Consider the following 14,846-nt stretch of genomic DNA (forward strand, 5'->3'; position numbering starts at 1 on the left):
CTGGTCTGTAGATGTCTGTTAGGCCTAGTTGGTTTATAGACAAAATGAGATTAGCCATTTGTTGATAACTGTTGAAGCTGAGTGATGGGTTCAAAGAAGTTTATTTTACTATTCTCTCCACTTCTGGGTATGTTTGATAATTTCTGTATAAAAAGTAAAAAATAGTCCTCAAATTCTCACATTAACAGAAAAGCCTTATAGGATTCAGCATATATGAGCATAACTTACAAAAATGAAAGAATGAGGTAGAACTATATATATTGATATGAAATGATATCTAAGATATATTGTTAAAATCTACATAGTGCTTCTGTTTTTGTGTGAAATATGTGCACATACACTTGTATATGTATATACTCTTTCTGAAAGGGAATATAAAAAACTGACAGCAATGATAGCTGGTCAGACTATGGGACTGGAAGTCTGGGAGGAAGGAAAGCTTGCTTTTTCTCGCATAATCTTTTTTTGCCTTTTGAGTTATTTGTACTGGCTAATTCAAAAATAGGTAAATAAAATTCATGAAGAAAAACTGTACATTAATAGCTAATTAAAATTTTAAAGAAGTAAAATGAAGGTAGACATGCCCTACAAATATCAAAACATATCACAAGGTTGCAGTCATTAAAACAGTGTGGTAACAGATCAGTTAAACAGAACAGATTTTATCATTTTAGTATATAATAAAAAAGGCATTTTAAAATTAGTGAAGAAAGGATTGATTGGACCAATTGGCTGTCACTTGGGGAAATCCCTATTTGACACGATGCTCTATACCCAAAAGTGACTTCCAGAGCAATTAAAATGCTTATTATAAAAATAAAACTGTAAATGTAAAAGAATAAAATATAGTAGACCATATTTATAATCTCTTAGAGGTAGTGAAGATGTTCCTAGGCAGAAAACATAAATGAAAAATATCCAGAAAAATATAAATTTAAAGATTGAGGGCTTCCCTGGTGGCGCAGTGGTTGAGAATCTGCCTGCTAATGCAGGGGACACGTGTTTGAGCGCTGGTCTGGGAAGATCCCACATGCCACGGAGCAGCTGGGCCCGTGAGCCACAACTACTGAGCCTGCGCGTCTGGAGCCTGTGCCCCGCAACGGGAGGGGCCGCGATAGTGAAAGGCCCGCGCACCGCGATGAAGAGCGGTCCCCACACCGCGATGAAGAGTGGCCCCCGCTTGCCGCAACTAGAGAAAGCCCTCGCACGAACCGAAGACCCAACACAGCCAAAAATAAATAAATAAATAAATAAAGTAGCTATAAAAAAAAATTTAAAAAAAAAGATTGACAAAAGATCTTGACTACATAAAGACTGAAAATTTTTATAGGACAAAAGACATCACAAAGGAGTTAAAGTACAAGTGAGAGACTGAGAAAAATATTTGAAAGATAAATAACAATGTGTTAATATTCATAATGCATAAAACCTTTTACAAACATATAAGCAAAATATAGCCATGTTAAGAACGCTGCCTGCCATATCAGTAAACAAAGGATGTCGCAGCCATCAGTGAGCCCTGAGGTAACTCAGGAGAGGAAACAAAGAATGCCCGGCTGTCTAGCAGTCATCAGACTGCAGCCACACCCAATGGTGCAGCCTAAGGAAACGCAGGATGAGAAAGCACAGGATACTGGCCCCAGGTAGCTGAGGTGCAGTTCAAAGGAATGATTTCAATAAGCCCAGACTCTTGCATCTTCCCATACATAGAAAAGTGCTAAATTCCTTAACTCGGGATATCTGGTTTTCTTTACTTAACAGTAATCTTTTGTTCCTACTACCTGCTGTTTGTTGCAAAACTCCTATATACCCTGGCTCCCCGCTTGCCTCCTTGGAGCAGTTTTCTCAGGGTTACTTGAGATACTGTCTCCCGGGCTTGAAGTCCTAAGAATGTCCGCTGAATAAAACATAACTCTCAACTTTTAGGTTGTGCATTTTTTTACGGTTGACATGACCATCTATCTATCTCTAAACTGATTGTGAAAACATAACTCCCTATTTTTTAAAACCACTGTTATTTGAAGCGTAAGTATTGTTAATATGCTATATCAAGGGTCAGGAAACATTTTCTGGAAAGAGACAGATAGTAAATGCTCTAGGTTTTGTGAGCTATATCTACTCTCTGTCACATATTCTTCTTATTATTCTTTTCCTTACAAGTCAAATGTAAAATCCTTCTAAAAGTTGTAGAAGGATATGTATGAAAGTCTAAGCAATGAGTATTTCAAAGGAGTGTCAGGTTTAATGGGTGGCATTAAATATTTTGTTCTATAATATTTTAAAACAAATTTATAATCCACATTTATTTGCATAACATTTATAATTTTTAAAAGATCCTGCCCATTGGAGACAAGGCTGAACTATGAAGTTTTAAAAAACTCAAAACCCTCCAGACTTTGTCTTCTTACCCAACCTTGTATGTTTTCCTCAACTTACCAAAAGTGTGTCTCCAACTTCTCCATAAAGTAAAGGTCCCAGGATTCCTGATTCATACTGAATAGCTTCACGAGTCTTAAATGTTTCATCTGTGTAAGCTATAAATCGGACTTTTTTGTACTTCCTACCAATCCGCTGAGGACCATTGTTCAAATACAGACTTTTGTAACTTCTGTGTGAGACACAAAAAGACGAGAGGTTGGAATGGAGAATTCTAGGTAAAGGACAGGTTGCTAAAATCCAACTCTAAAATAGCTCATATGATTTAATCAAGGAAAGGAGTGAGAAAAATATAAGCATCTCTGATGTTTAGCTATGTTAATTTACCAAACATATTAATGCCCTTGCCATTTGATTCTATACCTGTACCTCACCTTAAACATGGCTTAAGAATTTGTTGTTCTGAATAACTGGGAAGAATTTTTGATTACGGGGAAGAGATAGCGCCAAGGGTCAAAAGGTACTTGCCTGTCACTGGAGGTAAGGACTGAGGGGGCATAGTCCCAGTCTTCCTCTTCAGCAGCGATGTAGTGGACCCAGGTTTTAGGATGCTTCTTCGCAACTGAGCGGATTTGGATAAAGGGAGGAGCGCTGTCACCGTCAAATCTGACCACGTCCATGTCAGAGTCATAAAGATCATCATAATCTTCTTCTTCATTATTTTTCTTCCACATGTGGGGTTCTTCTGGGCAGCTATCTACTGTGACATAAGCTTCCATACCATCTGGAGTCAGACAAACGAATGTCAGGTTCCAGTGAGATTTTCTTGCCTTAACTCTTATGACTTTGTTCTTTCTTGTTAGGCCTTCAAGGCCTTCTCTTAAGTATTCCCTTCTCCACACCAATATCCTTTCTCGCCATTGTCCTATATGTATTACCTTCCCCATATCTGGTACTTTCTGGTTTCTTCCTGTGGTCTTTGCACTCACCATTTCCCTTCTGCCTGACTCTCCTCCAATATATGTTTTACCCCTTTTTCAAGACTCACTCATTTGCTCACAATATCCATTTGTATTTGCTATATAATGCTCTGGGCATCACTACTGATATCCTGGAGCCCTTATGATTACAACCTAGACAGTGCACTTTTTTCCTTTTCCCTAAATTTCTCATAAAACATCTCTTCAGCTATGACCCCAAATCCCTCTGTCCATAGTACTGAAGCCTATTTAATGTGATCAGGCTGGGAAAACAATGATACGCTGTCCTCCTCACTCCTGCCACCTCATTTTCCCCTCCCTATATCACAGGTAGATTCACCAGTACATTCACAAGTACTAATAATAATCAAGCCCTCTTATACTCAAGGTGAAATATTTGCTCTGAAAACTGGCAACTAGGGAATCTCAGTTGAGGTCTAACATAATCCTATACTGGACAGTGGACAGTAAATTCCATTAAAAGAAGAGCTGGATATTTATAATACTCATTTTTAAGATCCACAGATATTACCATGTTGGTGGGTAGAGATATGACAAAACAGTAGAAACTGGCCAAGGTCCATCAGGAGTGTCTGAGCAGTAAGGAAAGTTACTGGTGAGATCTCCAAAGAAGCCTGGCGATGGTTCCTCACAAGAAATGTGTGGCCTTCGAGGAAAACTGAGTGCACTTCAGGGGTGGTGCCCATCCCAATCACATGCCAATAGACTGATTTCTTATGACATCCAATCAGACCTGTAAAGTAAGAATAACACGGCTATAATCAAGAAGTAGAGAATTTGAAATGGAAAACACTTTCTAGGATAGGATGAACAAATTATCCTTACAAATTTTATTATCTTGACTTGGAACCAAAATTTCCAAGGACACTGGGGTACTGTCAAACTAACAGCTCTTGCCAAAGTCATCAATGACTATCATGCTGCTAAATCCAATGGGTATTTTTCAGTCTTCGCCTGCATCCGTTGACCATTCATTTCTTCTTGAAATTCTCTCCTCCCCTGGCCTCTGTTTCAACAGAGTTTTGTTCCCCTAAGGCTTAGACTGCTCCTTCTTCTGTCTCATTTTGTGACTGCTCCTTCTTTACCCATCCATTAAATGATGGATCACCCCAGGGCTCATCCCTAGGCCTTATTCTCTTGTTAATCAAATTTTCTCCCTGAATAATATCATTCATTCTCATGGTATTAACTCCAGACTGATACAGACTGATACCTTCTCAATATCTTCACCTGGATATCTCATAAAACCCACAGGTACAAAACCAAATTTTCAATCTTTATCACCTCATCTTATTCCAGACTTCTTCATTTCAGTGAATGGTACCATCCTGAAGTCAATTATGCAAGTGAGAGCTATTCTTGTCCCCACTCTCACTTCTCACATCCAATCTAACACCAATGATGGCAATATAATTAATAACAGTAACATTTACTGAGCACCTGTGTAACATCAAGCACTGTCCAAAGTATTTTACAAGTTTTAACTCCCAATAACCCAATGAGTGTAGAAACTATAGCTATCATCCCTCACTTAGAGGAGAGGAAACTGGTGCCCAGAGAGGTTAATTAACCTGATATGTGAGAGCAGGGACGTGTATGTTTTGAAAGTTAATTTCTTTTCTAATTCTGAAATCATGCATATTAGTTATAGAATTCTTGAAAAATATAGAAAAGAGTTAAGAAAATATCCTTCCTCGTCCTTCATTATTTTCTTGGGTGTCTGAATTTTCCAACTTCCAACTTCCTCTTTCTTGGTTTACTCTCTAGTTTTATTGTAGCACATATTCAGTGGCTTCTAAGGGCTACCATTTCTGAAAATGTCTTTATTCTTCCCCCAAAGTTAAGTTATAGTTTGGCTATGAATTCCAGGTTGAAAATAACTTTTCCTTTAGAACTTTTAAGGTATTGGTTCATTATATTGCCAGTCTAATTCTCATGCCTTTGTATGTGACCTGTTTCTCCCAGGGGAAGCTTTTATATCTTCTCTTTGTTCTTTAAAATTGCACAAACCTAATTTTGTGTGGGGATATTTTTTTATTTATCCTGCTGGGAAATTTTTATATAAAGACTCAACTCTTTTCTTTTTTTAACACTTTATTCTATCATTTCTTTGATTTTTAAAAATCTCTTTTTCTTTTGCTTTCTGGGAGATTTGCTCTCTCAATCTCTTTTTGTTTTGCTTTCTGGGAGATTTGCTTTGTACCACTTTCTATTAAGTTTGTATTTTGACAATCATATTCCTAATTTTGTGAGCATATTCTTGTTTTGATTGTTTCTTTTTCATATAATCCTTTTATTACTTTTTTTACTTACTAGAAAGCTGTTTATTATTTTTATTATAAAAGGATGTAACTCAGGAACATCCAGATGGAAGAGATGATAAGGCAAGGCATACTACTTTTCTTTATCTTTGCATATTCTCTTCGTGTTTCAGGCTTTCCTTAAATATCTGTTCATCCTTGGATGCCCATTTACATTTAAGCAAAAGAAACCTTAATTTTTAGATAACTGAGGAGAAGTGGAGAAGAGAGCTCTGGTGGTGAATGGAGAAGATCTTGAGGATTCTTGAGCAGGCTGTACATACCTGGCAGAGACCTGTTTATATAGCCATTGATTGTGTGCATTGCAGATGCAGGATCCACAGCCTGTGTCAAGGACTCATTTTTTCCTGAGTGCCAACTTTTCCCTGTTGAGAGAGGATGCGAATAGAGGGCCAGCTAAGTGTCTGTCTCATGTCAGCACAGTAGGCACAGATGACGTGCCCTCGAAGTCAGTAAGACAAAGGGAGAAGACAGTTACCAAAAGGCAGATATTTCTTGCTCAAAGTAATGATCTCTCCCTATACTTATCCATGACAGTACTTGGAAAGGAATAATGACAGATATTGGTTAATTTGCACCATGATGATTTCATTCTATTCATTAGCTGACTTATTTAAAAGGAAGCACATGAAAAGCATCCTAGGAAAAGGCTGTCGGTACCTGTCCCTGTCCTAACTGCTTCATCCAGTTTGTAATAATGAAAGCCCAAGAACCCGAAAGCTTTCCAACCTCGTCCCTGAAATTGACAAGAGTGAAAGCACTATAAATATTATTATTAGCAGCTCCCTGAGGTTGCCCTTTTGTGCAAAGGACTGAAACTTTCTGAGGCACCCAGCCTTTGGGGAACTCTCATAAGTTCATTTATCCCTTGATCCACTCATTTGTTCATTCAGTTAAACATATTTACTGAACACTACTGTGCGCTAGGCACTGATGGCAAAGAAGACACAGCCTCTACCTTCTAGGCGCTTACAATTTAGCTCGAATAGACAGAGAAGCAAACAATTATAATACAGACTGAAGAGTGATGTAAGAGAGATAAGAACAGGATATTATGGGAGCAGAGAGAAGGAACCTCACTTTGCCTGAAGAGGAAGGAATACGAGGTCAAAGAAGACAAATATTAAAGCCAGCAATGATGATTTAGTGTCATAAGGAGGAAGCTCAAGGTGCTGTGGAAATATGTAAAGAGGCACCTAACCTAGACCAGAAGGAGGAGAAACTTGGTGTGAAGCTGGAGACAGGCTTTCCAGGCAGAAGAAACAGCATAAGCAAAGGTCCGGATGCAAGAAGAAGCATGGCACGTTTTGGGTGTTACACAAAATGTGTTCAGCGTGGCTGCAACTTGAACGGTGATGGACGGTGAGGCAGGAAGAGGAGCACAATGGGGTAGGCAGGTCGTCAAAGACTAGGTCACGTATCAGTGTGTTAAGAAGTTTACATTTTGCCTTGATGTAAAATTGAAGGATTTTAAGCGCTGGGGTGACAAGATCAGATTCGCATTTCAGTCAGCTCCCTTTGGCTGCTATAGTAATAATGAAGTGTCAGGGGGCACAAAAAGACAAGGAGACTAGTCAGGAGAGAGATGATGGGGGGTCTCACTTCAGAAGGTGATCATGATGGTGACGAGGAAGAAATCACCCGCTTAATCCTTACAACCATCGTATGAAAAAGTACTTATTATTTCACTTTTCAACTGGATAAAACTGAGACGCAGAGGGGTTAAGTAACTTGCCAAAGTTACTTAAAAGTAAGAGATGAAGATAAGAAAAAGTATACTCATAGAAACATAGAACACAAGGGGGGTTGCCAGGGTCTGGGGAAATGGGGAAAAGGTTGGTCAAATGGTACAAGCTTTCAGTTTTAAGATGAACAGGTTCTGGGGATCTAATGTGCAGCGTGATGACTATAGTTAATCCTACTACATTGAACACTGGAAATATGCTAAGGGAGTAGATTTCAGGTGCTCTCACCACACACAAGAAATGGTAACTCTGCGAGGAGATATGCTAGTTTGACTGTAGCAATCATTTCTCTATCTATTTATCTAAAATCATCATGTTGTACACCTTAAATATATATGATTTTTAGTAAAAATTTCTTTAAAAGGTAACAGGGGGCATTTAGAAAGTAAAGCAATAAGTCACTTCAAAAAGGGCTTGTGGGACCAAAACCAGGAGCTCTTAAATGCTGTGGCCAAAGATTGAAATTCTCCAAAGGATGTGATAGTCACTCAATTGGGCTGTGTTTTCCTGAGGAGACAGAAGCCTCAGCCACTCGTATCCATGACTGGCGATGTGGGAAAGTAAATAAATGTCTCCCAAGTTTAACCAAAACTAACAAAGAAGCAAACAAAACAAAATTACATACATGAAACGTCGTCGGGGTCAGAGGCCTTGCCCGTAGCCCTTCAGACCAGAGCTCCTGGTGCAAAACGGCTGCCCCGACACGGCAGCTCCGCCGCTGGGAGCAGAAGCTGCCCACGACGCTCAAGGCCAGCCGGCGGCAGCAGGCCGTGTGCAGAGACGCTGCGCGCGCACTGCCGTCTGCGGCTGCGCCTGCGGGAGAGCTCCGCCCCTTCCCCGCCCCCCGTCCCTGTAAAGCAGCCCCGCCCACGGCCTGTCGGAAGGGCGTTTGCTCTAGAGCGCAAGCTCGAAAGTCTCCGTTCTTTGCTCAAAGAATAAAACTTGCCTTTGCTTCAAACCGAAAAAAAAAAAGAGAAAGTAAAGCAAAAAGTCTTTGTTGATGGATTTAATAAGAGGGACAAGGTTACCCAGCTACTCTATCTTCTTACTTCATAGCTGCCAGTGGAACTCAGCTTGCATTTTTTCCTTGGAATTCATTTTCATCCCCGTCTGCATCATTCCTGAATGATAACGTAGTTTATGATCTTTCTGTAATCACTTCCTCTGGACATTAACAGCCCTCATGCTTAAGTACCACATTAAGTTAATATATTTCCTTTCTTTAAGGAGACCAAAATTCAGACTGCAGCTCACTAACCTTCATCAAATACAGCAAAAAGTAGTACAAATTCGTGCAAGGTCTGTGTCCTTTCTTCGGTCAGACTCCCTGAAAAAGAAGTGAGAGCATTTATCTTCTATTGAAAATCCTCTCATAGGAAAATGACGCTAGGAGGATACATTACTTCATCAACTGCTTTGTCTCTTGGTCTCCTATTAACGTTACCATAACATTATTTCCTTGGTGTCACATCTCCTATGCCAGTAATTCTAAAATTATTCGGGGTAAAGGACTTTTCTAAAAATTTCAGATTTGTTGCAGACCATTACTTTTATAAAATACACTAAAAATTAATTACTAAAAAAGAAATTAAAAAGACATACAAACTAAAAGTCCATATAACCATATTTCATATATATGTATATATTCAGAACAAACATAAAACAGAAAAAGAAAAATTACAAAAATCATACACACTGTTCATGGAAATGTGCATATAGGTAATTAATATAGAAAATTTCTATTACACTTTTAACTTTTTCTTACTTCTGCAATTGTAAATTAAAAGTTATGAACAAAATAACTACTGTCTATATTAAACACCTATACTCACACTTTAAATGAACACCATGTATATCAATATTTAAAGTTATCAATGTTACAAATGAGCTTGCTTCATGCTTTAACTGTTGAATTTGTTAGTTGTCTTTCTTAGCATTATACTTTTTCACTTGATTGGGAAGTTTTCTTTGCAGGTTTATTTTGAGTAGGAAGATTTTTGTTTATAATGTTCTTTCCTCTCTCGTACTCTTTTATTTTTAATTAATTAATTTATTTATTTTTGCCTGCATTGGGTCTTCATTGATGTGCACTGGCTTTCTCTAGTTGCAGCGAGCGGGGGCTACTCTTCGTTGCAGTGCACGGGCTTCTCATTGTGGTGGCTTCTCTTGTTGCGGAGCATGGGCTCTAGGCATGTGGGCTTCAGTAGTTGTGGCACACAGACTCAGTAGTTGTGGCTCGTGGGCTCTAGAGTGCAGGCTCAGTAGTTGTGGCGCATGGGCTTAGCTGCTCCGCGGAATGTGGGATCTTCCTGGACCAGGGCTCGAACCCGTGTCCCCTGCATTGGCAGGCGGATTCTTAACCACTGTACCACCAGGGAAGTCCTGTCTTGTACACTTAATGCTTGGAAAGTAAAAGTTAAATTGGACGAAGAAACTAACTCACCCATACAAATTTAAAATACAGGTAAAGCTGTCTGAAAAGATTTTAATTCTTTTTATTATATTTTTTAAATTATCAAGTAGTGAAATTGGTCTTTCAGTAGGTGAATGGATAAATAAACTGGTCCATTCAGACAACAGAATATTATTCAGCACTAAAAAGAAAGAAGCTATCAAGCCATGAAAAACATGGAGGAGCCTTAAATGCATGTTACTAAGTGGAAGAAGCCAATATGAAAAGGCTACATACTATTTGACATTCTGGAAAAGGCAAAACTATGGAGACAATTTAAAGAACAGTGGTTGCCGGAGGGTAGGAGAGGGAAGGATGAATAGGCAGGGCACAGAGGATTTTTAGGGCAGTGATATGATACTATATATGACATATATATCATACTATATGATATATGATACTATATGGCATATATGATACTGTATGATACTAATATAATGGACACATGTCATTATACATATAATCCAACTCCACAACACAGTGATTCTATATTTCTATACAAGAGATCACCACAATAAGTCTAGTTGTCATCTGTCACCCTACAAAGTTATTACAGTGTTATTGACTATATTCCCCATGCTGTACATTTCATCCCTGTGACTCATTTATTTTGTAACTGGAGGTTTGTACCTCTTAGTCTCCCTCATCTATTTCACTCATCCCTCCACCTCTCTCCCCTCTGGTAACCACCTGCTTGTTCTCTTTATCTATGAATTTGTTTCTGTTTTGTTATTATTATTTTTTGGCCGTGCTGTGCAGCATGTGGGATCTTAATTCCCCAACCCGGGACTGAACCCGTGCCCCCTGCATTGGGAGCATGGATTCTTAACCACTGGACCACCAGGGAAGTCCCTCATTTATTTTGGTTTTTAGATTCCATCTATAAGTGAAATCATACAGTATCTTCTTTCTCCCTCTGACTTATTTCACTTAGGATAATGCCCTCTGGTCCATCCATGCTGTCACAAATGGCAAGATTTCATTCTTTTTCATGGCTGAGTAATATTCCCCACATCTTCTTTATCCATTCATCTGTTGATGGACACTTAGGTTGCTTCCATAACTTGGCTGTTGTAAATAGTGCTGCAATGAACATTGGGGTACATACATCTTTTTGAATTAGAGCTTTCATTTTCTTCTGAAAGATACCCAGAAGTGGAATTGCTGGATCGTATGGTAGCTCTATTTTTAATTTTTTGAGAACCCTCCATACTGTTTTCCATAATGACTGCGCCAATTTACATTCCCACCAACAGTGCACAAGGGTTCCCTTTTCTCCACATCCTTGCCAACACTTGTTATTTGTGGCCTTTTTGATAATAGCCATTCTGATATGTGTGAGGTGATAGCTCAAGGTTTTGATTTGTATTTCCCTGATGATTAGCGATATTGAGCATCTTTTCATTTGTTCATTCATTTGGCACTATGTTGTGCACTTAGAACTATAATGGTGTTGTAGGTCAATTATACTTCAATAAATGTTTTTTTCACTTTTTTTTTTTTTTGGCTGCACTGTGTGCTTGTGGGATCTTAGTTCCCTGACCAGGGATTGAACCCGTGCCCTCAGCAGTGAGAGTGAAGAGTCCTAACCACTGGACCACCAGGGAATTCCTGGGAAAAAAATTTTTTTATAGAAGGTTTAATTTAAATTACTATGGTTTTTAGAATAAGAACTTATAAACATGTATAAATGCTTGCTTTTCTCAGATTTTTATGTTTTTGGGTTACAGATGACAAACTAACCTCCTGAAGTGGTCTATACGCCATTGATCACACACTTGGATGTATTTACCTTCATGGAGGTTTCAAGGCACCTAACACAAAATTATAAAAGGCACTACTGAGACAGCCCATAGGATATCTGAAGTAGAAAGTAGAAGAAGAGAAGAGAGACCTAATTCCAGAACTTGGCTTTTCTTGAACATTAGAGTGCATTCTGGCTACATAGGATGGGCATCTGTTCTTCTCGTAGACTACATTATTCTCCTTTCCATGGCATGATGCTAGGGAAAAGAAACCTCTTTCAGATGTTTGTACTTCCCTGCTTATTTCATCTCAATCCTACTCTTTCTTATACTTACCTTCTCTACAAACCAGCAGGGCTCCAATGAGGCCTGAATTCACGTCTTTCACCAGGTCCACATGAGAAAGATATGAGTAGGTGAGACATGGTGGGTCAGAGGCCGTTGGACCATTTTCTTTCAGGATCTGCCAGACGTAGGTATGACTTTTACCAGGAATGACTTTATCATCTTCCTTCTCCCTTTGGCTGGTTTTATCCTCATATTCAGCACCTAAATCAAGGAGGGATAAAATTGTCCTTTCTATGCCATTGCCCACTCAAGGAAACATCAAGTTTATTGTCACCAGTAGACTCTACACAAGAAACAGTGTTTCTGAAACTTAATTTGGAATACTAACAAGTAGCAGCTATACATGGGGAGAAGCCTTATATATTGCAGAGGAGTTCTTGACCACTAATGCAAACATGAGCGGTTGAGTGGTCCTCTGAGACCTCCAGATTGTAACTATAATACTGCTTTCATTATTGCATCTTTTTACCTAATTCAAGTCAATTCAATTCAGTAGACATACATGGGTACGTACTTTCGCCCCAGACTCTTTACTAAGCACTGGTGAGGGTCAGGGAAGGGTGAGATGCAGAGATTTTTTTAAATGTTGCTTTTAACTTGGTTCTTCTCTGGCGGGTCAGACCATATCAGGGGCAGATGTTTTCTGGCTGTCCCATCCTTAGTGATGTTAAAATTGACCCCTGGATTATCCTGATACCTTTATTCTACACTGAGCACTATATATGTTCATTGTTAGTGAAGTGTCATTGCTTCTACGTCATTTCAGTGGACTGAAGTAGAAAATATTGAAACTCACTGACCATAACACTTATACTTCTATTGAACTATTTTTCTAGCAACTCACCTTAGCTTCTCGGATTCATAATGGTCTCTGGGACTCCAGAGCCTCCCAAGGCATTCAGGGTGCTCCTCATCTATATCCCATTGTACCTCACAACCGCTATACATCTAATAGAGGGACCTCTCCAGCAGAGCTGTACTAGAGACCCCTGCACTGGCCCACTACGAAGTCAGCCTCTTTGGTAAAGGGGTGCCCCTCCAGTGAGCACTAGGGACAATTGGCTTCATCCAGAAGCAACAGCAGACCAATACCTGTGCTTGGCAGATCCTGGGGGACATTTAGAAAAACGTGAGTTGTACCTCAGGTTGGCGAGTGTGGTTCAGGTGTCTGTGTGATTGTGGGTTGGTATAAAATTCTGAATAGTGAATACATTTGGATAGGGAGGTAGGTGATCATGGCCGGGTAAAGAAGGGGCTTCAACTATATCTATAATGTTTAATTTCTTAAAATAAAGTAAGCAAACATGGCAAAATGTTAAGATTTGCCAAAGTGAGGTAATGGGTACATGTTTGTTTGCTCTATTATTTCCTGTACCTTTTTTTGTTTGAAATATTTCATTAGGAAAAGAATGCCCTTTTTCCTAATACTAAGGTTGGGGTTGGAGGGTTGATGAGAGGCCAAGAATGCGTGAAAACTATACCTGTCTTGGCAAGGCAGACGGTGAAAAATTGTAGGGTCAGTACATGGTGGATCCCAATGAGAATGAAGAATTGTAGGAGTGGGCAGTGAGAGAATGACAGCTGGAAAAATAGGAAGTGATGTTCAGAACGTTGAAAGCTTGAACCTGAGATTTTGGGTTCTGCTCAGGTTGCTAATAACAAGGTCTATCCTTCGGTGAAGACAAAGTTGATTTGTCAAGACCAAGTGAAGTAGGCAGTGCCTGGGAAAAAGCATTGTGCACAGCCCTTAAAGTTTACATATCTACTAATGTCTCCATCAGAGTCTTACCTGAGCTTATATATCAGCCACCGCAAATATTCTAAGCAGAATGTGTTTTGTGTAATTTTTATCTTCTATTATATGAGGAAGAACACTGTTGGGACATTTGAGAGTTCAGAAAGTCTGCCTGTCTGCTTCCAGTGTCCTGGTTAGCCCTCTATTCAACCCCATGCTGCTGCTGGGTCAGCCTTGCCCCAGGTCTGGCCTAGGCCCCCAGAAGCTAGCCTGCTGAGACATGCCAAATTCCTGGGTGTCCAGCAGGAGTTGAGACCCACATTCTGACTCCCCATGCCAAGGATTTTTGTTGGTCTCAGTTCTGAAGGGCCACAGCTCAGTGAGCCCTGGGCATGACTACTCTACCACAGGACAAATGCTGTGCTTCAGAGGCTACTCCACTTCACTCTCTGGTGCCTTCAGCTATTTTTCCTTTGTATGTCTGCTCAGCAGCTTTGGGTTGGCACTTCTTAACTCGTATGCCCCCATGCTGCCTTTCACAGCTCCCTCAAAGTTTTGCAGCTCATGGCCAACCTCATCTCATTCCTACTCAGAGCCTCATTTTGTGGACCTACTTACAGCCTAGGTTGGTGTCTTAGAACGCCACTTGTCCAGAGAAGAAATTAAAAGCCTTTCTCTAGTATTGGGTTTCCATTTTCAGCTCAAGACCAAACTTGAAATTTCCTCTGACAGACACTCCATGTGAACTAGCTATCTTGGCATACATCATATGGCCACATCCAACAACAATATGGCAGGGAAATGTACTCCTGCCACTCTGGGGGAGGGGATGACTATTTGGTAAACTGAAATATAATTTACCAGAGTTGGTTTGGGAGATAAAAATGACAGGCTTGCAAAGCTATAGAGATATAAAGCAGATCAGAAGTTGTCTGGGACTGAGAGTGGGAATGGGGCTTGAACTGCAAAGACAGAACTTCTTGACATGGATTGTGTTGATGGCTGCACAACTGTCTAAATTTAGTAAAAGTCATTAAACTACTTTACATGAGTGAATTTTGTGGTATGTAAATTATACCTCAACAAAGCTGTTTAAAGATGCTATAGGGAAACCATACACAAA

At 39.6% G+C, this 14,846-nt stretch overlaps 1 protein-coding gene and 1 non-coding gene across 6 annotated transcripts in view; one reads left to right on the forward strand and one right to left on the reverse strand.

Moving 5' to 3' along the window:
• F8 (coagulation factor VIII) overlaps positions 1-14,846 on the reverse strand; it is a 123,068-nt gene that overhangs the window by 90,429 nt on the left and 17,793 nt on the right. For 3 of the 5 annotated variants that reach the window (XM_059911589.1, XM_059911591.1, XM_059911590.1), the window contains exons 5-10: positions 11,977-12,189; positions 8,702-8,770; positions 5,962-6,063; positions 3,889-4,110; positions 2,905-3,160; positions 2,437-2,608 (exon numbers count right to left, since the gene is read on the reverse strand). In XM_059911589.1, coding sequence (XP_059767572.1) covers positions 2,437-2,608; positions 2,905-3,160; positions 3,889-4,110; positions 5,962-6,063; positions 8,702-8,770; positions 11,977-12,189 — 1,034 coding nt within the window. Of the gene's footprint in view, positions 1-2,436; positions 2,609-2,904; positions 3,161-3,888; positions 4,111-5,961; positions 6,064-8,068; positions 8,128-8,701; positions 8,771-11,976; positions 12,190-14,846 lie in introns of those variants that run through there. The other 2 variants (XM_059911592.1, XM_059911593.1) reach the window with 2 other exon arrangements.
• LOC132358053 (small nucleolar RNA SNORA25) lies at positions 7,839-7,966 on the forward strand. The gene has a single exon (XR_009500409.1). It is a non-coding gene; the product is annotated as a small nucleolar RNA SNORA25 (small nucleolar RNA).

This window comes from Balaenoptera ricei, chromosome X (assembly GCF_028023285.1).
Source record: "Balaenoptera ricei isolate mBalRic1 chromosome X, mBalRic1.hap2, whole genome shotgun sequence".
NCBI classification, from domain to species: Eukaryota; Metazoa; Chordata; class Mammalia; order Artiodactyla; family Balaenopteridae; genus Balaenoptera; species Balaenoptera ricei.